The 22,650-nt window shown below is 56.7% G+C and overlaps 1 protein-coding gene across 1 annotated transcript in view; it reads left to right on the top strand.

The window, feature by feature from the left end:
* Window positions 1-22,650, top strand: part of LOC116822795 (microtubule-actin cross-linking factor 1, isoforms 6/7-like) — a 143,143-nt gene that overhangs the window by 22,552 nt on the left and 97,941 nt on the right. The window contains 4 exon segments of the mRNA XM_075063409.1: window positions 5,865-6,024; window positions 6,279-6,363; window positions 8,230-8,471; window positions 20,160-20,279. Coding sequence (XP_074919510.1) covers window positions 5,865-6,024; window positions 6,279-6,363; window positions 8,230-8,471; window positions 20,160-20,279 — 607 coding nt within the window.

Genomic DNA, 22,650 nt, shown 5'->3' on the forward strand with positions numbered 1-22,650 from the left:
TTCTCCAAGTTCCATCCCTTCCTCCAGGTTTCCCTCTTTAAGACTTACCTTTGGGCTTTGGTCACCTTCCCCCGTCGAACCTAGTTTAAAGCCCTCCTCACTAGGTTAGCCAGTCGACATCCAAAAATGCTCTTCCCCTTCCTTGACAGGTGGAGTCCATCTCCGCCTAGCAGTCCTCCTTCCTGGAACAGTAGGAGCTGTAGGAGTAGAAGCCTGTCCCTACAGGCTGCCCCAAAGCACTTGCAGAGGGTACAGCTAGGCAGTGGCCCCAGACATGCCAATCCCCTGCCCAGTGCTGCTGTGTGGATTCCTGTCACCACCTAGACCTGGGAGTTGAGGGCGCGTGGTGTTACCCACACACTCCAGGGCACCCACCTTTACCCAGTGTCATGGACTCACAGATCATGCCCACTCTTGGCCCCGCGTGGTCCGCCCCTTTCAGTGCGACAGCCCTTCTCAAGGGTCCTCTCTCTCTCGGGGTCAGGCCCCTCCACCTCCTGGAGCTGCACCTCTCTGAGCCTCAGCACATCTGTCTCTGCCATGGGCCCCCTCAGGAAGTCCACGCACTCTGGACTCCCTGGGCCTCCACTCCCAAAGGGGTTGATGCAACCCTGTTCTCTAGCCCGGAGTGACTCTCAGCCAGCGTAAAATAGGAGCGTTTATTGAGAGTTGAACCCAGCACAGGAAACTCTCAGGGCCTTAGGCCTGGCATCCCTCAGTCCAGCACATCCCAGTCCCCCTGCATCCAGGGGGGCTCTGCCTGCTCCCCCTCTCCAGCCCAGAGCCCCCCTGCTTCCCAGCTGGGTCTCTGATATCCCCGGCCCCAAGCCCCCTCTGTCCATTGTCTTCTCTTCAGGTAAACAGGAAGGTCCGGGTGTCCTCTCCTTTCAGCCCTCCTCTGGCTGGAACCAGGTCATCAGGTCATCAGTTGCTGGGGTCTCCATCCTCCAGGCCATCAGCCGGAGTCCCGAGTACCCTCTCCAGTCCTCTGTAGCAACAAACTTCCTCTCCCCTCACCTCGTTAAACTGGTAACACCCGGGGACACTGAATCCCACCCCCTGTGCATGCAACCCACTGGAAAACACAGAAAACCCCAAGAAAACCCCCCACTTCGTCACACTGAGTTCCTAGGGCTCAGGGCTATTTCTCTGCAGGTTTGCAAGATCTTTTTACCAGTGAAAGAACCTCACACAGCACTATCCTGATCTTCTAGTTATTAACAATCACCAAGGAGAACACACACGCTAAGCACACAATGCTCTGCTCACCTGTCCTGATCAGGCAGGCAGACTTTCCCTGTTGGCCAGGTGTGAGGATGCTGCCCATGGGAGCCAGCTGAGGTCACTCAATCAGAGTGAACTGCAAACAGAATGGGGCAGACAAACCCCAAACACTGATGGATATTCCAATACTTGAATTTACCGAAACAGCTTCCATAATACCTCACTGGTTACTCAGAAGTCCAGATAATGCAGTTCCCTTAGAGTGCCCAGCCTCAGGTCTCCATCCAGACACACACATCAGATATGATGATGATTCCTGAAAATCTTCTCTCATCAATTCAACTCTCCTTCTCTCAAACATCCTGGCAATTAGCACAGGGTAATTTATGCATCAAACAGTTCAGACACAGGTGACCACAACCTTCAAAGAGACACATAGACAATAACACTATTTCACTAAATGTTCATATTCCTTTTTTGATCTTTGAATCAAAGCTCTAGCAATAGACAAGACTTGTTTGCTTATATCACAAGCCCTGAGCAAACATCTACCCTTGAGATCTCCAACAATGTGGCTGCATTTCAAAGCTCTGTTCATTTACAGATCTTCCTAACCAGTCTCTAAAGCTCGGCCCTTGGTCAGGTCAGTCTGAGAGGTAATGAACTCTTTCTGGCCCTGTCACCTTCCAATGAGATGTTATATCACACTCCTAACATCACAGCAGGCAAGGTTGGTCTTGTCTGGATTCTGGCTGCTGCACCTCATGGTCATGAAGAGGATTCTTAGCAGCTCTGATTTTAGGTTCTCTTGGGGGGGTAGTTTTTCTTTTCAGGTCTTTCCTTCTTCCTTTCTGTCATAACTATAAAGGGAAGGAAACAGCCCTCCTGTGTACAATACCATAAAATCCCTCATGGCCAGAGACACCAAAATCCTTTTACTTTTAAGAAGCTCAGGAAACCTGGCTGACACCTGACCCAAATGACCAATAAGGGGACAAGATACTTTCAAATCTTGGTGGGGGGAGAGGCTTTTGTTTGTGCTCTTTGTTTTGGAGGTTGTTTGCTCTTGGGACTAAGAGGGACCAGACATCAATCCAGGCATCCCAATTCTTTCGAATGTGGTAGGTGTGTTGGGGAAATGACACATCCGGTTTCCACCTTAGGGCTCGGAACTGCCGATGGGCATGCTGAGGTGTTAGCCCCATTCTGATTCTGGCCTTGTTTTGACAAAGTTTATAATCGTTCATGTTCTCCTTAGGCATTTCAGCCACCACCTCTGCTAAGGGTCCACTCAGCTGTAGCTTCAGCTCTATCATGTACTGGTCTGTAGAGATGCTGTACCCAAGGCCGGCCCTTTCGAAATTTTCTAAGAAGGCCTCAGTATCATCACCTGCCTTGTAGGTGGGGAATTTTCTGGGATGGGAAGCAGTACCTGGAGAAGGGTTGCTAGGGTTGGCTGGTAAATCCTCTTAGCCCTTGCTAATTCCAGTTCATGCTTTCTCTCTCTTTCCCTCTCCTCCATCTCTTTTTGTTTTGCCTCCATAGCTCTCTTGTGGGCAGTTTCTTCCCTTGCATTTTCTGCCTCCAAAATACTAATTTCTAATTGCTTTAGTTTCATCCGTCTCTTATGTTCATTTTCTTTCTCTGTTGCTTCCAGTCTGGCCAGTTCTAGTTTATTAGCAGCGTCACTGGTACTCATTTTCCTGCTTTCTTGTGCTGGGCCACACCCCTCTGCAGAAGCAGCAAAGAATCCTGTGGCACCTTATAGACTAACAGACGTTTTGGAGCATGAGCTTCCAAAACGTCTGTTAGTCTATAAGGTGCCACAGGATTCTTTGCTGCTTTTACAGATCCAGACGAACACAGCTACCCCTCTGATACTTGACCCCTCTGCAGTTCACTGAAACTGGGATGCACTCAGCTCAGGGCTGCTTGGTTAACAGAGACGTTCTAACTAGCTATACCCGAGAGGTAGAAAGAAAGAAAAACAATTCAGCTTGTAAATTCCTTTTGCTGACTGCTTGCTCACAGCTTGAAGCCTTCTCTTAACAAAGACCCTTGTTAAAAAAACTTAACACCTCTGTCTTCAGGCTGCTTTCTAAGAAGCTAGAAAGGAGAAAAAAAATCCTATTGGCTTTTGGTTTAAAATGATCCCACCGCTCTGCTACCATGTCAAGGTTCCTCCCCCACTCTGAACTTTAGGGTACAGATGTGAGGACCTGCATAAACACTTCTAAGCTTAACTACCAGCTTAGATCTGGGTTCGCTGCCACCATCCAGATTCCTCCGAGTCTGGAACACCTCTTTCAACCCAAAACCTTCCCCTTCCTGGGTAGCCTTGAGGGGCTTTTTCACCAAGTTCCTGGTGAACACCGATCCAACCCCTTTGATCTTAACACAAGGAGAATTTAACCATCCCCCTCCTTTCCCCCATCAATTCCTGGTGAGTCCAGATCCAATCCCCTTGGACCTTAAAACAAGGAAATAGCAATCAGGTTCTTAAAAAGAAAGCTTTTAATTAAAGAAACAAAGGTAAAAATCATCTCTGTAAAATCAGGATGGAAAATACTTTACAGGGTAATCAGATTCATATAGCCCAGAGAAACTCCCTCTAGCCTTAGGTTCAAAGTTACAGCAAACAGAGGTAAAATCCTCTCAGCAAAAAGGAACATTTACAAGTTGAGAAAACAAAAATAAGACTAACACGCCTTGCCTGGCTGTTACTTACAAGTTTGAAACATGAGAGACTGATTCAGAAAGATTTGGAGAGCCTGGATTGATGTCTGGTCCCTCTTAGTCCCAAGAGCGAACAACCCCCAAAACAAAGAGCACAAACAAAAACCTTCCCCACACCAAGATTTGAAAGTATCTTGTCCCCTTATTGGTCCTTTGGGTCAGGTGTCAGCCAGGTTTCCTGAGCTTCTTAACCCTTTACAGGTAAAAGGATTTCGGTGTCTCTGGCCATGAGGGATTTTATAGTATTGTACACAGGAGGGCTGTTCCCTTCCCTTTATAGTTATGACACTTTCCGGTTTCCTTTCTCTTTCCTTCCCAGCTGGTCTCCTTGGGCTTCAGTTTATATAGAATCTTGAGTCCCGCTTAGCTGTGCCTTAGCCAATGATTTTACTGAGATATTCCAAAATAAGTCTTTGACCAATCCTAATGTATTGTGACATCATTCTTTACCCCGTCATACCCCACACCTTAGTTGATTTAAATCTTGTAAAATTAATTATGCAAGAGACAGAAACACTCAACGACCCGACAGAAACCAGACAGACAAACACTGGCGAAGTGGGGACCATCAAGGCAAAACACTAACGAAGTAGGGATTTCACACCCACAGCTGCCGATCCGTGAGTCCTTACCGACAGAACGCCCTCAAACAAAGTTTTCTTTAACCATCTTTATCTGGTGACGGTGGGTGCTATTGACTGTGCTGCAATTTGCATCAGGACACAAGGTGCCCCTGGGCGAGGCTCAGGCCATCCTAGACAGACCAGAGCTGCTGGCAGCAGGGGGTCCTGCTGGGGGAGGTGGATCCCAGTCCACTCTGCACACTCTCCCCAAGGTCCCCCTAACGCCCGCTGGCCATGGTACAGAGGGAAACTGAGGCATGGAGTGAGGACATAAGTTGCCCATGAGTTTGCAGGGGCAGGGCTGGAACTGGAACTGGGGGGTGGGGGGCTTGGTGCCAGGGCCCCTGCTGTGGCTTGAGCTCCTGTGCTATAGGATGAAGGGACCAATCAGAGGAGCTTTCTGTCCTTTGCCTGCCCCAGCCTCCATGGAGCAGATGGGTAGGTGCTGGACATTACTCACTGCCCCAGGCCTCACCAGAGCACGGAGCCTGGGGCACTTTGTTTATGGAGCTGCTCATGTCTCCTCCCTTGGAGTCTCCTGGGGAACTCCCTGCCATTAGGTAGCAATGAGGCCGGGAGCGCAGCAGGATTTAGCAGAGGACCAGGTGCTTACCTGGGGGAAGAGTCCAGCGGCTGTAACAGTGGCACTAGTCCTGCCTGCCCTCAATAGGTGCCAGCCCCTTGCTGTCCGGCTAGGAGGGACCATCCCAATGAGAGCCTCCTCTTTCAGAGCCTGGCCTGGCTAGCCCCTGGGCTGCTCTGCCAGGCATCTCCTGGGTCCTGGGTCCACCAAGTCAGGGCTGCCTGGGGGAGAGCTCTGAGCCTGGCTGGGTCCTCCACCTGCTCTGCTGCAGAGACGTCACCCTTTGGGGCTGTGCTGCTTGGCCTAGGGTATGCCTGGGAACCAGAAGAGCACAGCTCATGCCTCTCTGTGGGGCAGGGGCACAGGCCCTGGGGAGCTTGGGGGGCCAGGCAGCACACGGTGGCTGGGGCGCAGCATGGAAGGGGCAGGTGAGCCCTGAAGGCTGGCAGAGGAGAGGGGGTATGGGAAACAGGGGGTGCTTGAGGAGAGTGGTCACTGGGGAAATGGGGGCAAGGAGTCATTTAGTAAAGGGGAGATGCTCTAACTTGGAGCCTCCTGGCACCAGGGGCTCCCCTGGGTGAAATGCCAATGGGGTACTTGCCCTTTGGGGATCCTGGGGACCTTCAGCCCTTCCCCCATTGCTGGGGGACATGTGGCACGGCCCCCGCCTGGCTCTCCCCAACCTCCTTTCCTCACAGACACAGCTGCTTGGAACGGATCCTGCCAGCTGCTCAGCGCTTCCAGGAGTCTGTGGATTCCTTCCAGGAGTGGCTGAGCGCCACAGAGAGGCACCTGGCCCAGCTCTGGCACGCCAATGGCTGCATGACCCAGCTGCAGGCTGCCCACCAGCAAAGCCAGGTGAGGGCAGGACGGTGGCTGCGCCAGACTGGCCTGGCTGGGACTCACAGCTGGCCCTGCAGCATGGCCAAGGGGAGGGATGGTTACAGGGGCAAGGCCCTAGAGCGTGGAGCAGTCCCCAGCTGCAGAACTCCCCAGCCGTCCCTGCGCACGGGGGGGAGGGAGGGGGGAGGCACGTGGTGAGCGGTGCAGGGGCCAGGCTGTGGGGCTGGGCTGAGCAGGCCTGGTGAGTCTCACCTGTCCTTTTCCTGCAGGATCTCTGTGAGGAGATTCGTTCCAGGATGGGTGACCTGGAGCAAGCCCTGGAGCGGGGCCAGCAGGTGCTGGAGCTGGTGATAGGCAAGTGGCAGAGCAGCTGGCTGCTGAGAATTGGGAACTGCAGCCCCCAGGCCCAGGCTGCCCAGCGGTGAATCCCTGCCCCACATTCCCCACTAGGGGGTGCTTGGATCCCCCCTTCCCATTTCCCCACCAGGGGGCGTGCAGATCCTACTGCCCCCCATTTCCCACCTGGGGGCGCTCGTATCCTACCACCCCCCATTCCTCACTAGGGGGCACGTGAATCCCCCCTTCCCACATTCCCCACCAGGGGGTGCGCGGATCCTACTGCCCCCTATTCCCCACCAGGGGGCGCTCGTATCCTACCATCCCCCATTCCCCAGTAGGAGGCATGTGAATCCCCCCTTCCCACATTCCCCACTAGGTGGCGCGCAAATCCCCCCTTCCCACATTCCCCACTAGGCAGCGCACGAATCCCCCCTTCCCACATTCCCCACCAGGGGGCGCACAAATCCCCCCTCCCCACCAGGAGATGCGCGGATCCTACTGCCCCTCATTCCCCACCAGGGGCGCTTGTATCCTACCACCCCACCATTCCCCACTAGGGGGCATGTGAATCCCCCCTTCCCACATTCCCCACCAGGGGGTGCTTGGATCCCATTGCCCCCCATTTCCCACCAATGGGTGCACGATCCCCCCTTCCCACATTCCCCACTGGGGGGCACTTGGATCCCACTGCCCCCCATTCTCCACCAGGGGATGCTTGGATCCCACTGCCCCTCATTCTCCACCAGGTGGTGCTTGGATCCTACTGCCCCCCATTCCCCACCAGGGGGCGCTTGGATCCTACTGCCTCCCAATTCCCCAGCGGGACATGCTTGGATCCTCCAGCCAAACTGCTGGGGGCTCCTGCCCGGCTGCTTACCCTCTCACTGGGTGCTCTCTACAATCCACTCCTGCTTGGGAGTTTGCTGAAATTTGCTTTTCCTAAACTGCTCGCCCCAGTTCACTCCTCCAGCACAGGCCACCCTGATCCCTTCCTTCCCTGTGTGCGGCACAGTCCCATCTGGATTGACTCATCTCCTGGTGCTCCCCTTGCCCCATTCCTGTCCCAGTGCTCACCCTGAACCTCTCCTCCCCACGGGCTGTTCCTCCCGGAGTGTTTGCTCCAATCAGCTCCTCAGGGGCTCACTTCACTATCTAACAACTCTAGGTGCTAACTTTGTAGGCTCGAGATCTGACAGCCACTTGAGGATTTGTGTGTAGACACACATAGGCAACCTCACCGTGACAAAGATGAACTGATCACAGGAAAACCTGAGGCTTGTCTAGGTGCCAGGGATCATGGTTTAAGTTCAGCATGGCCCGGGCCAGTAATACACAGAGTGGGCACTTGGAAACAGACAAGCGTCCAAAGTGTAAAACAACTCTGAGCAAAACTAACTGGCAGGAAGTATTTAAAGAAGCAGTAACAATTATTTATGGATTCATTTAGGTGCTTTAATATCAAATGCAAGGACAATCTGGGAAGCTGACAGCCGCGAGAACAAATCAGCAGTGAGAAAGGCAGATAACTGACAAGAGAAGCTAGGGGGCTGTGCCTGGGATGCAGATCACAGTCACACCCTGGGAGCAGACAGCTCTTTGATCCAGCAGACAAAGATCTGAGGGCTGCAAGCAGAAGGGAGAGAAATGCAGACTAGAACTAAGGGGCAGTGGTTGGTGGTGATGCGAATTAACCATTGAAAGAGCCCACCCAGAGCCATGGTGGCTTCTCCATCACCTGGCATCTGTGAACCCAGCCTGGACCTTCTAAAAGCTCTGCTCTAGCTCAGCCAGGCTCAGGGCAGGGATGATGAGTCTCTTCTGTGCAACAGAGGTCAGACCTGATGGTCTTGTGCTCCCTCCTGATGTCCAACCCCTCTGCAGGCGAGGAAGCCCAGCTGGCCCAGGAGAAGATGGAGTCCCTGAGGATGAGATATCTGATCATGGGGCAGAGCAGCGGCGACATCCAGCACCGGCTGGCACAGACACTGGAGGCCTCATCCCATGTGGACTCTGCCCAGGAAGACCTGGCTCTCTGGCTGGGTCGAATGGAGAAGGAGCTAGCTCCTGGGGACAGCCAGCCAGCTGATGGGCCACACCCAGTCAGTGCCAGCGACAGAGAAAAGGTACTGAGGGCAAGGGCGAGGGGAAGGGCCCAGGATCAGTCCCGGGGCTGAGACTTAACCTCCATCCTCGATCTCGCCTCCTCCCCTCTGCTGGGCACACACAGCCCAGTGTCGTAACATTCCAGTCGTGCAATCATCCTGCCAGGTTCCAAATTGTACCGAATCCTCTGTCTCCCAAGGGTGGGTACAGCCCAGGCAGCAGCTGGGCAAGGAACCCCCTATGCCTCGGCCTGACCCTGAGGGGCCCTGTGGCCATTACTAGGTGGAGATGGTGAAAAGACTGAAGTGTTCGGTAAATAGTGCTGCTCTGACTTCGGAAAGCTGCGGGATGATATGTGTAAGCGGGGGAATGGTCCCCCTATTGTAGGGAACTTTCCTGGCTTCTGCATGTCATGGAGTGTGGGGAAGTCCAGCCCTGCACCCCTCTTCCTGGGACTCACAGTGACTCTCAGCCAGCCAGTAAAGCAGAAGGTTTATTGGACAACAGGAACGAAGGATACAGCAGAGCTTGGAGGCACAACCAGGACCCCTCAATCGAGTCCTTCTGGGGGTTCAGGGTGCTTGGATCCCAGCTTAGGATACCCTGAATTCCAACTACCCAGCCCAAAACCGAAACTGAACTAATCCACTCCAGCCAACCAATTCCTTTGTCCAGCTTCCCGGGCCAAGGTGCTAACCCCCTCCCCCTACCTGGCTCAGGTTACAGGCTTAAATCCTGTCCCTCACCTAAAGACATCCCCTGCTATCCCATTCCCCACACAGATGGACCCTACTCCATCACATCTCTCTCCCCTTCGGAACTGAACTGAGCAGGGTCACTCTGCCCAGTGACCTGGGGAAGTTCAGGGCCCCCTCTCCGGGACAACGCGTCCGCTATCAGGTTGGCACTTCCATTCACATGGACCACGTCCACGTCATAGTCCTGCAGGAGCAGGCTCCACCTCAGGTTCCACCTCAAGGATCCTTGGCGTTGGCTCCTTATTCTAATTCTGGTGCAGCCGGTCAGGGGAGAGTGGTCGGTGTACACGGTGGAAGTGTCGCCCCAATACAGATATGGCTCTAGTTTTCTAAGGGCCCACACACTATTGGCCAGGCATTCATCTCGATGGCCGTTGTGTAGTTCTGCTCCCGGGCGGTTAGCAACTTCTTGTCTCAGGTACACGATGGGGTGGTCTCTTCCCCTTTCATCCTCCTGCATTTAACACACCACCCCTGGTCCCGTGATCTGAGAGCGTCGGTGAACACCAGAAAGGGCTTGTTCAACGTCTGGGTTTGCCGAGAACTGTTGCACTAACACAGAGCCTCCTTCTGCGCGGCCTGGAGGACCTGCTGGCACTGTCTCAGTCCAGACCAACTTTGTCTTGGCTTCCCTTTCTTGCAAGCTAGCTCAGTGATGGGGGGAGCTATGGGTGCTAAAGTGGGGCACGAATCTTCTCAATACGTACCGCGGGGCTGCAATCCCATAAAGGCCTGGAACCTGCTTTTTGGTTTGCTGGAGCGGACCAGTCTCTGGATCTACCTTCCACTTTGGGTGGTTCCAGCTTCAACGGCAGTCTCGCTCCCTACACTGAATGGCCCATGATAAGATTACTTCAGGCCATCCCACCTGGCTGCAGCTTTCTCAGGCCTTTCGTGTCTACACGCAGCCTCTCCCGGAGGGTCGGTCCAGACTTGTTTACCTGGGGACATGTGGTCTCCATCCCAGGTCTGGCTGAAGATGCAGAATATTGGTCAATATACTCGCCACGGCGAAGCTCTCCATCCCCCTCAGTAGCTGATCCCACCAGGTGCTGGAAGGTGGCTGGCGCTACCCTTGAGGCCAAAGGGCAGGGTCAGAAACTCGTAGAGCCCCAGAGGGGTGATATAAAGGCTGATTTCAGACTGGCATCCTGCAGCCAGTCTGGCAGACTTGCCAGTTAGCCCTTGGGTAAGATCCATAGCGGTGGTTGGGGTGTAAGTCCGAGCGCCTCCCAGCTTGGTGCAAAGGAGCTCGTCAGGCCTGGGCATGGGGTAGGCATCAGATACAGTGATGGCAATTGAGTCTTTTGATAGTCGCACACAGAACTGGATCGACCCGTCCTTCTTGGGGACCAGCACCACTGGGCGAGGCCGCAAGGGCTGGAAGATGCTGGATCACCCCCAAAGCCCATGCATGTCCCTGACCTCTCTTTCAAAGATCCTGGGCAGCTTTCCCGGTGACCAACCGAAAAGGGAGCATCTTATAAGGGAGTGACGTTGTGACCCGGTCTTTCCACCCGGTAAACAGTCAAATTAGTGCATCCAGGCTGGTTGGAAAAAACAGCTGTCGGTTACAGATGCAGCACCACTTCTCTGATCTCAGCGTGCTGGGCCAGGGGTCAGCTGTATCAGAGAGGGGAATTGCGCTCCAGGGGGGAACCAGTCTTTTGTCTCCGGGAATAGATCCACCAAGGGGTCATCTTCCTGCCTGTCCCAATGTCACACACGGCCAACACCACATTCCTCCCTGTCATAGTATGGTTCATTCATGTTCACATTGTACATCGACGACGGTGATGAGCACGGTTCGACAGCTCACCACAAGTTTTACCTGCAGTTTAGTTGCTTGACAACCTTGAAGGGCCCTTCCCAGGCAGCAGGAGTTTGTTTTCGCTCTACGGGGTGAGGATACCATCACTTTCCCCGTTGCAAAAAGGGCGGGCCCGGGCGTGCGGTCATACCAGACGCTTCCTGCTTCCTCTGGGCTCGGGCCAGGATTCTTCCCTGGCAGGCCCATGAACTTCGGCCCGTCTTCCCGGAAGGTCAGGACATACTCCACCACTTGACTCTCCATCGGAGCAGCCTTCCCCTCCCATTCGTCTCTCATCAGGTCCAGGGGCCCCCATTACCCGCCCTTTCCATATAACAGTTGAAAGGCAAAACCCGGTAGATTCCTGGGGTACCCCTCCTGTACGCGAACAAGCAGGTGAGGTAAGTACTTGTCCAGTCTGCAGTTGTGCTGGTTCATAAATGTTTTAACATCATCTTCAGCGTCGCGTGAAACTGTTTCCCACCAGCCGTTGGACTGGGGATGATACGCTGAGGGCCAGTTGTGCCTGGACCCCACCATTATCTCCCACGAGCACCGGAGCAGGGTCGACATGAGTTGACCCTGATTTCGTTTAATACTTCTTGGGGAATCCCACCACGGCTGGAAAATTGTCAGCACAGCATCTGCCACGGGGGGGGGGGGGGGGGGGGGGGGGGGGGTGGTCCTGCTTCGATAGAGGACACGGCCACCGCCTTCGGGGTAGTGAGTGGTGAAAAATCTACCACCCAGGAGTTTTCGTATTTCTCCCCGACCGGTCGTCTGCTGAGAGTCCACTGTGTCCATGGCAACTTCTGGAAAGGTTCCTTCTATGATGGGTAAAGGGCCTCAAGGCCGCTTTCCCCTTGTCCCGGGCCTTCCCCACCCTCTGGCAGGGTCACAGGATTGGCAGTACTGTCGGACATGGGTAACAGACTCCAGGCCAGTAAAAGTTCTGTAGCAGCCTCTGCCTGGTGTGCCGGATTCCCTGGTGCCCTGCGAGAGGGATGTCATAGGCCAGGTACAGTAGCTTGTGGTGAAACTTCTGGGGAACCACCAGCTGCCTCCTGATCCTCCATGACTCTACTTCCCCTAGGGGGGCCCATTCTTGGTACAGGAACCCCTTCTCCCACAGGAACCTCTCCTTGCAACCTCTCCTCATGGTCTGTACCGCACTGAGGTTAGCCCAGTCCCTGGGCTTCTGCATGGAGGGATCTTTCTGCAACTCGGCCTGGAATTCAGCAGCTGGGACATGGATGGGGACCTGCTCTCTCTTGCCTCTCTGAGCCGTGTCCCTGAACCTCCCCACCAGGTTAGGGTCCTGTGCCTTGGGCAGAGTACCTTCCCTGTTATCAGGACGCAGTGCCCTTCGCCGACTCTGACTACAGGGTCACAACCAGGGCACCCCGGGCATTGCTTGGCCAGACCTCCAGGTCCCCCCCCATTAACACCTCCATGGGCAAATATGGGTGTACCTCCACATCCTTGGGGCCTTCCTTGGCCCCCCACTTCAGGTATACCCTCGCCACGGGCACCTTGAATGGGGTCCCGCCTATGCCCATCAGAGTCAGGTAGGTGTCGGGCACCATCCGACCTGAGGCCACCACCTCGGGCCGGGCCAGCGTCACCTCTGCGCCCGTGTCCCAGTACCTAGTGACCTTCCTCCCATCCACCTCCAGGGGAACAAGGCACTCTCTCCAGAGGGGCAGCCCCACGCCCACCCTGTAAACCAAAAAATCAGAGCCTGGAGCATCCAGCCCCCTAGAGGAGCTGACCTGGGGCCCTCCTCCCTCCTTTGCAGGCGGTACGCGGACAGCCCCCCTTTCCTGCAAATGCTGCCCCTCGTCCAGCTGGGTCTCTACCAAGTTAACCCGGTGTGGGGTCGGTCTGCTCAGTCTGTCCTTGAGCCTGGGGCACTGGGACCGTATGTGGCCCCTCTGGCCACACTGATAGCAGCTCATGTCCCGTTGGTCCCCTCGAACCGGTCGGTTGTCCCTGATGCTGGGCGTTCCCCTTGGGAGGGGATTCTCCCTATTCCCCCTTTGGGAGGTCCCAGGATGACTCTCTCTCTGCATCGCGGTGGGCTTGTTTCTTTGGGACTCCTCCCTGCTACCCCCTGACCGGCTCTTCGCAAAGTCATCGGCCAGCTGCCCTGCATGTCGCGGGTTCTCTGGCTTTTGGTCCCTCACCCACAGCCTCAGGTCGGATGGGCACCGCTCATACAGTTGCTCCAGTACCAGCAGTTTAACCAGGTACCTCTTCGTCTGGGCCCCATCTGCCCACTTGCTAGCGTATCCCTCCATGCGGATGGCTAGTTGCAGATATGAGACCTCAGGGGTTTTATACTGACTCCGGAACCTCTCCTGGTACATCTCAGGAGTCAGCCCAAACTCGACAGCAGGGCCTGCTTGAATAGTTCGTAGTCCCTTTCTCCCTCCCCCAGTCTGGCGGTACCATGCCACGGCCTTGCGGTCGAGTAACGGGTGAGAACCCGGAGCCTGTCCGCAGGGATCTACCTGGGGCAGATTGCAGGCCGTCTCACAGGCATCCAGGAGTCATCCATGTCTCCCCCTCCTTCGCTGGGCCAGGAATGCACTATATCAAAGCCTCCGCACATCTCCTGGCCCCATCTCGCTCACCGCATTCGGGGCCCGCTGTCCCCTCGAGCCTCGCCAGTTCCAGCTCTTATGGTGACGCTCAGTCTCTCTTTTTCCTCCGGTCATGTTCCCCTCTGTCTCTCATGATCCTCCAGCTCTCTCAGTTTTAGTTCTCTCTCCCATTCAGCCGCTTCCACTACACGGATGCCGAGCGTTGCCGGATGATCGCCTCTGGGGGGGTAGCTTCACTGGCGGATCCCCCGCTGGCCGGGGGTCATGGTGCCTCGGTAGCCGCTGGGCTCACCCCGCCCTTCCCCTAGGCATAGGAATGGGGGGTCTTGGAAGCCTCAGCCTGCCGGCTGACCACTCCAGTGGGAACAGACACTGGTGCCTGTCCGCATCTGCCAGGCTGCTTCCCTCCGAGGACAGGGATCAGTTCATTCAAGTGATCTCCGTCCTCCAGCTGGGCAATCAGCTGGTCTTGGGGAGCTCCCACTGCGCAGCCCCTCTTGCTTGCACAGCTCCAGCAGGTCACACTTGCGCGTCTTGGCATACATCTTCCTGCTGGCCACTCGCAGGTCGGGGTGCTCGCCGCTCCCCACGGTTTCCAGGGGGACACCCTAGCTGCACCAGCCCTCTTGAGGTCACCACCCTCTGCCAGGGTCAAGCTTCAGACTTCCTCCGCCCTGGGACCGCTCACTTGCAATCCCGCCGCGGGACCCTGTTACTGCAAATTCCTTCTCACTGGGCACACACTCCCAGGGGTTAATCACCGCCTTCGTTTTACTGCTCCCAGTCCTTACTGCAGGAAGCGCCGTCACGGGGTGCAGTAGCTCCTGCCGCTGCACCAGTTGTCACAGAGTGTGGGGAGTCCGGCCCTGCACCCCTTTCCTGGGACCCCACAGTGACTCTCAGCCAGCCAGTAAAACAGAAGGTTTATTGGACAACAGGAATTTGCAGGTTACCGCAGAGATTATAGGCACAGCCAGGGACCCCCAGTCAAGTCCTGCTGGTTCAGGAAGCTTAGTCCCCTGAAATCCAAGGCCACCCAGCCCAAAACCGAAACTAAACCTAACTCGCCCAGTCCGGCCCCTTCTTTGTCCACCTTCCTTGGCAAAAGGGCTGCACACACTCCCTGCTAGTTACAGGCTGAGCACCTGTCCTCCACCTAAAGTAATCCCCGCTCTCCCCATCCCCAGCGTACGACGGTCCCTCCCCATTCACCTGCACTAACGCCCAGTGAAGTGCGGCTTAGCAAAAGGATCTGCGTCTTGCTCCCACTTCCTTACCCAGAGGCCTCCCTGCCTTGAGGATCCCCTTCCACTCTCCTGTCTGCAGAGTCCTCGTAACCCCAACAAGGCTGGAACCCCAACCTGCCCAGGATTCCTGTCTGGGGGATCTGCCGCAACTTCGTTCCATGAAAGCTCATGATCCCTGCTGTGGTCACCTTAGGACAGGGCTACCCCTTGATACTTTGGGTGGGTCACTCAGGACAGGGCTTAGGGTGTCCCACTCGGGGTACTCTCTTTGCACTGCGCACCTCCCTGACTCCACTGATCACATCATACAATTTAAAGCAAATACAAGTTATTTAATTAACAATTAATTTAAAAAAGAATAAGGAAAAATGGGAAAGGTTAAAGGAAAACACATCACCCCGCTCTGTGGCAGGGACCATCACAAACAGTGTCTCTGGACATCAGGGCAGTTTCACAGTCTGTTCCTTGTAGGTCCCAGGCCTCCTTCTCAGGCCCTGGCTTGTGCTGCAGGGACGCTGCGGGTTGGACACTTGCTCTGGCGCGGTGGCCACACACTCAGGCTCTGGGTGGCAGGACCCTTCTCCCCAGTGTCACCCCCACTCTGTCAGGGTTACTGTCCCTCTCCAACTCTGGCCTGCAGAGCCTCTTGGCTGAGGCGTCTCCCTGTGCTGGGCCCACTGCCCAGGGTCCCCCTCGCTCTCTCCAGCTGCTCCCGGCACCCAGCTCCAGACTGCTCCAGCCCCAGCTCCACACTGCCTCAGCACGGCTGCTGCTGCTGCTGCTCTGCCTTCAGCTCCCTGGGCTGCTTCTCTGGTTCCAGTTGCTACAGCTCTGCTCCCAAAGCAGGTCTGCTCTGCAGGCTGCTTCTGTGACTCTCTCTCAGCTCTCACCTGCTTCCTGGACTGCTTGTCTGGCCCCTCTGCTGCTCTGGTTGCTGCAGCTCTGCTCCCAGGGCAGGTCTGCTCTGCAGGCTGCTTCTGTGACTCTGCTCTCACCTGCTTCCTGGGCTGCTTGTCTGGCCCCTCTGGCTCTGGTTGCTGCAGCTCCCCTCCCAAGGCAGGTCTGATCTCTCTGGGCTGTGCTCTGGCTTTTTGGGCTGCAGCTCTGCTCCCAGCAGCTTGGCTTGGGCCCCTGCACTCTCCTTAGCTCGGCCCCACTCTGTCTGACCCAGGCAATTCCAGCTCACAGGGAGGACAGGACCCACCTTGGCCTTCAGTTTCCTTGATTAGCCTGCCCGCCCTGTCAATCAGGCTGACCTGGAGCACTGGCCTCTCGCCATTGTTCCTGGGGACTGTCAGTCTCAGGGTCCTGATTTGCCATCGATCCCTCCCCTTTTAGTGCTGGGAGCTAGCAACCAAACACCCCACTGAATGTTAGTAAGGGGGCAACAGTCCCCTTCCATGTGCATTGAGCACACCAGGGCGACAAAATCACTAAGAAGCACGTTAATAGCATCTACTAGAGAGAAACATTTTTAAATCAGGAGGCCCAGGTAACTCCCAACGATGAATCCTAAAAGAGCTGGTGGAGGAGATCTCTGGCCCACTGATTTTTAAAAAATCTTGGAATACCAGAGACATTCGAGAAGACATCAAGATAATTAACCATTGGAACAACTTCCCAAAGGGTTCCTCAGCACTGGCAGTTTTAAAATCCAGATTGGCTGGGATGTTCCTAAACGCTCTGCTCTAGTTCAAAGAGGAACTGCTGTGGGGCAGGCCTCTGGCCCGTGTCACATGGGTGGTCAGGCGAGATGATTACAGGCATCCCTTCTCGCCTTGAACTCTTTCGATCTGCGGCTTCTTCCCAGGCTAAATGATGAACCGTTGATACGGGGGGGAATTGAATTACTGCCAGCCACCGCGGCATTATGGGACGTGGGTCTTGTCAAACAAACCTGGACTTCTTTGTGATGAGCTTACAGTTTGGTTGATAAAAGCAGCTGCACAAATGTAATAGATTTCGGGAGGTCTTTGGTGGTACAGCCCACCAGGCTCCCTACAAGTAGCGCTGTAGAAGAACAGGTGAAATGGATTAGGAACCAGGTAACCAGCTGTCAGCGAGGAATCCTCAGAGACTCAGGGTGCACCTAGTGGGGTTCCCCAGGGCCCGTTCTGGGCCCAGCGCTACTCACCACTTCCACCAGAGGAGACAGACGTTGGCAGAGCGGTAAGTAGCGAGGACAGCGCGTAATACAGGTGTGGCACAGCTGCAGCGGGAGCATGTTCCCAGCATGGGAGCAGACACCTGCTAGCGCGCTGCAATAGCAGGGGGCCGTCGCAGTGCTGGCAAGCTCCTGAGTGTGCACTGAGGGGGGTGGGAGGGTTGGACTCAGGTGCTAATGTGAGCCGCAGCTTGTGCCACCACAGCCACACCCTCGCTTGAGCAGAGCTAGCGTGTGTCTGTCGACATGTGCTGGGAAGCACATGCCCAGCTGCAGTGCAGACGCACCCCCAGAGTGATCGGCATTGCTTGGTGCACTGGCCCCAGGTTTAAAAAATGCATTTGAACACAGCCACATGCAAGGCCATGTGTGCGGGGCCCAGGAGCGCCGGCGTCCCTAGAGACGGGGCTGTGACCTGGGCAGCAGCAATACTCAAGGCCGTAGGTCCGGGGCCCAGGAGTGCAGGCGTCCCTAGAGACGGGGCTGTGCCCTGGACAGCAGCGATACTCAAGGCCGTAGATCCGGGGCCCAGGAGCGCCGGCATCCCTAGAGACGGGGCTGTGACCTGGACAGCAGCGATACTCTAGGCCGTAGGTCTGGGGCCCAGGAGCGCCGGCGTCCCTAGAGACGGGGCTGTGACCTGGGCAGCAGCAATACTCAAGGCTGTAGGTCCGGGGCCCAGGAGCGCCGGCGTCCCTAGAGACGGGGCTGTGACCTGGACAGCAGCGATACTCAAGGCCGTAGGTCTGGGGCCCAGGAGCGCAGGCATCCCTAGAGACGGGGCTGTGACCTGGGCAGCAGCGATACTCAAGGCCACAGGTCCAGGGGCCAGGAGCGCCGGCGTCCCTAAAGACGGGGCTGTGACCTGGGCAGCAGCGATACTCAAGGCCATAGGTCCAGGGCCCAGGAGCGCCGGCGTCCCTAGAGACGGGGCTGTGCCCTGAACAGCAGCGATACTCTAGGCCGTAGGTCCGGGGCCCAGGAGTGCAGACGTCCCTAGAGACGGGGCTGTGCCCTGAACAGCAGCAATACTCTAGGCCGTAGGTCTGGGGCCCAGGAGTGCAGACGTCCCTAGAGACGGGGCTGTGACCTGGGCAGCAGCGATACTCAAGGCCATAGGTCCGAGGCCCAGGAGCGCCGGCGTCCCTAGAGACGGGGCTGTGCCCTGAACAGCAGCGATACTCTAGGCCGTAGGTCCGGGGCCCAGGAGTGCAGACGTCCCTAGAGACGGGGCTGTGCCCTGAACAGCAGCAATACTCTAGGCCGTAGGTCTGGGGCCCAGGAGTGCAGACGTCCCTAGAGACGGGGCTGTGACCTGGGCAGCAGCGATACTCAAGGCCATAGGTCCGAGGCCCAGGAGCGCCGGCGTCCCTAGAGACGGGGCTGTGCCCTGGGCAGCAGCGATACTCTAGGTCGTAGGTCCGGGGCCCAGGAGTGCAGGCGTCCCTAGAGACAGGGCTGTGCCCTGGGCAGCAGCGATACTCTAGGTTGTAGGTCTGGGGCCGAGGAGCGCAGGCGTCCCTAGAGACGGGGCTGTTACCTGGGCAGCAGCGATACTCTAGGCCGTAGGTCCGAGGCCCAGGAGCGCCGGCGTCCCTAGAGACGGGGCTGTGACCTGGGCAGCAGCGATACTCTAGGTTGTAGGTCTGGGGCCGAGGAGCGCAGGCATCCCTAGAGACGGGGCTGTGCCCTGGGCAGCAGCGATACTCAAGGCTGTAGGTCCAGGGCCCAGGAGCGCCGGCGTCCCTAGAGACAGGGCTGTGCCCTGGGCAGCAGCGATACTCTAGGTTGTAGGTCTGGGGCCCAGGAGCGCAGGCGTCCCTAGAGACGGGGCTGTGACCTGGGCAGCAGCGATACTCAAGGCTGTAGGTCCAGGGCCCAGGAGCGCCGGCGTCCCTAGAGACGGGGCTGTGCCCCGGGTAGCAGCAATACTCAAGGCCATAGTTCCAGGGCCGAGGAGTGCCAGCGTCCCTAGAGACGAGGCTGTTAAGGGTCAGAGTGGCCAAGCAGCTCATGGTTGCTCAGTGCGGTGCTGGGGCAAGAAAGGTTAGTGCGACCTGTGGCTGTATGAGCAGGGAAGCAAGCAGGAGAAGGGAGGTGATTTGAGACCAGTGGAGGAATACCGAGCCCAGTCCTGGGGGCCGCATTTCAAAGGCTGTTGGAAAACTGGAGAGGTGCAGACTAGCCACAGAACTGATTGGAGGCTGGAGAAAATGCCTGACAGTGGGAGACACAGGGTGCACAGGCTGTTTGCTTGTGCGAACGCAGACAGAGGTGGCTCGTGCGCCATGTCGAGGCACCCTGGCGGGGAGCACACAGCAGGTGCATAGGGCTCTGAGACTGAGCAAAGCAGAACAGGGACCGATCGCTGGAAGCTGGAGCAGACAGTGTTTAGCAGGGAGGGAAATGACCTCCGAGGGATGGAGATTCTCCATCTCTTGGTGTCTCCAGCTCTCAGCTTGACACTGCACTGGAAGTGTTGCTTTAGCCAAGCGCAGGTGATTGGGCTGAGCACAGGGGAAGGGGGTGAAATACTCTGGGTCCTGGTAGGCAGGGGTTCACCAGCTGAGCTACCCAATGGTTACACTTCCCTCACAGCACCTCATGCACGCCCCATTCCCCTCTGCAGCACCTCGTGCACGCCCCATTCCCCCAGCAGCACCTCGTGCACGCCTCATTCCCCCCCTGCAGCACCCTGTGCACACTCGATTCCCCCTGCAGCACCTAGTGCAGGCTCCATCCCCCCCATAGAGCATCTCATACACACCCCATTCCCTCCCCCACAGCAACTTATGCACGCCCCATTCCCCCTCCACTCGCAGCACTTGTGCACGCCCCATTCTCCCCCCCTCGCAGCACCTCATGCATGCTTCATTCCCCCCCAGCACCTCGTGCATGCCTCATTTTCCCCCCTGCAGCACCTCATGCACACTCGATTTCCACCCCCGCAGCACCTCGTGCAGGCTCCACTCCGCCCCACAGAGCACCACATACCCACCCTATTCCCTCTCCCTGCAGCACCTCATGCACGCTCCACCCCCCCCTCCCCACAGCACTTCGTGCATGCTCAATTCCCACCTCCAACACACCTGGCGTCTGACCTGGGGGGCGTCTCTGTCTCAGTTTGAGCAGGTCCTGGGGGCTGAACATGCCCATCTGGCCAGGCTCGGCCAGCACCTGGAGGAGCTCATGCAGGTCCAGCTGGACGCCCAGGCCATCTGCTCACAGCTCTCCACTCAGCAGGTAGGGACGCCAGCCCAGCGCCCAGCCCCCTGGTCCCATTTACACAGACGCCAGTCTCTCCAAGGGAGGCAGCACGCGCCAGGGCAGCAGCCAAAGGCACCCGGCATTCCCCCTGCCCCAGCCAGCGCCGGGAATTCAGGCTGCGTTTCCCAAGGCTGTCGGCGGCGAGGGGCCCTTCAGTGCTGCTGAAGACGTGGAGTGACTGAAGGGCCCCCCACCGCCAAAATGCTGCTGAAGACCCAGTCCGCAGCCCGATGAGTACAAGCGCCACAGCTCCCCCTGAATCCTCTGGGTGGCCCTGGCATTTCCTCTGTGTCACGGAGTGTGGGGGAGTCAGGGCCCTGCACCCCCCACTTCCTGCAATTCACCGGGACTCTCAGCCAGCCAGTAAAGCAGGTTTATCTGGATGACAGGAACACAGTCCCAAGCAGGGCTTGTAGGTACAGACAGCAGGACCCCCCAGTTAGGTCCATCTGGGGGCCCCAGGGAGGCCACAGCCCTGTTGGGAAGCCCAAGCCCTGTCAGGGCCTCTCTCCATTTCCCAGCCAGCTTCAAACTGAAACTCTCCTCAGCCTCCCCCCTCCCGCCTCCTCCTCCTGCCTTTGTGTCCTTTGTCCAGTGTCTCTGGCAGAGGTTACCTGGCCTCCACAGGGCTGCCCAGAGGATTCCGGGGGCCTGGGGTCTTCAGCGGCGGGAGGCCTCCGCTTCGGCAGTAATTCGGAGGCGGGGGGTCCTTCCGCTCCCGGACCCGCCGCCGAAGTGCCCCGAAGACCCATGGTGGGGGCCTCCTGCTGCCGAAATACCGCTGAAGCGGGACCCGCCGCCGAAGTGCAGCCGGGTCTTCAGCAGTAATTCGGTGGCGGGTCCTGGAACGGAAGGACCCCCTGCCGGCAAAGACTGGGAGCAGAAGAAGCTCCGGGGTCCTGAGCCCCGTGAGAGTTTTCCGGAGCACCTGGAGCGAGTGAAGGACCCCACTCCAGGGACCCCGAAAAACTCTCGTGGTGGCCCCTGCGGGGCCCCGGGCCTGGGGAAGATTGCCTCACTTGCCCCCCCTCTGGGTGGCCCTGGGCCTCCAACCCCGCTCCTGGGTTCTCAGGTTACATGCTCAGGTATACCCCCTTCCCCAGTGCAGGCCGTCCCAGCACAACTCCCTGCAACCTTCCCAGGTCAATACTCCCCACTCAGCATTCAGAGACACAGCACAAACATTCTCACTTCCTCACGCTCTCCCCTCTGGATTCCCCTGGACACATGCACTGAGCCAGGCACATGGCCACATGTACATGCACGGAATGAGCCACATGCACACGCTGACTGCAACATGCAGAACACACCGATTCATACAGACCAAGTCACATACATACGCTGACTGTAATACACAGCACGCACTGATTTGCACAGACTGAGCCACATAGACACACCAACTACAACATGCAGCATGCACAGATTCGCACGGACTGAGCCACATACACAAGCCGACTGCAACATGCAGCATGCACAGATTCGCACAGACTGAGCCACATACACAAGCCGACTGCAACATGCAGCATGCACCGATTTGCACGGACCGAGTCACATACACACGCCGACTGCAACACACAGAACATACCAATTCACACAGACTGAGCCACATACACGTGCTGACTGCAACATGCAGCATACACCGATTCCCACGGACCGAGTCACACACACGCTGACTGTAACACTCAGCACACACCGATTCTCATGGACTGAGTAACATACACACGCCGACTGCAAGGCGCAGCATGCACCGATTCGCACGGACTGAGTCACACACACGCCGACTGCAAGGCGCAGCATGCACCGATTCGCACGGACTGAGTCACATACACACACTGACTGCAACACGCAGCATGCACCGATTTGCATAGATTGAGTCATGGTAGCCTGTGAACATAACATAAGAACATAAGAACGCCCGTACCGGGTCAGACCAAAGGTCCATCCAGCCCAGTATCCTGTCTACTGACAGTGGCCAATGCCAGGTGCCCCAGAGGGAGTGAAGCTAACAGACAATGATCAAGTGATCTCTCTCCTGCCATCCATCTCCATCCTCGATGAACAGAGGCTAGGGACACCATTCTTTATCCTTCCTGGCTAATAGCCATTGATGGACTTAACCTCCATGAATTTATCCAGTTCTCTTCTAAACCCTGTTATAGTCCTAGCCTTCACAACCTCCTCAGGCAAGGAGTTCCACAGTTGACTGTGTGCTGTGTGAAGAACTTCCTTTTGTTTTAAACCTGCTGCCCATTAATTTCATTTGGTGGCCCCTAGTTCATATATTATGGGAACAAGTAAATAACTTTTCCTTATTCACTTCATGATTTTATATACCTCTGTCATATCC

This window comes from Chelonoidis abingdonii, chromosome 2, assembly GCF_003597395.2.
Source record: "Chelonoidis abingdonii isolate Lonesome George chromosome 2, CheloAbing_2.0, whole genome shotgun sequence".
Lineage (NCBI taxonomy): Eukaryota > Metazoa > Chordata > Testudines > Testudinidae > Chelonoidis > Chelonoidis abingdonii.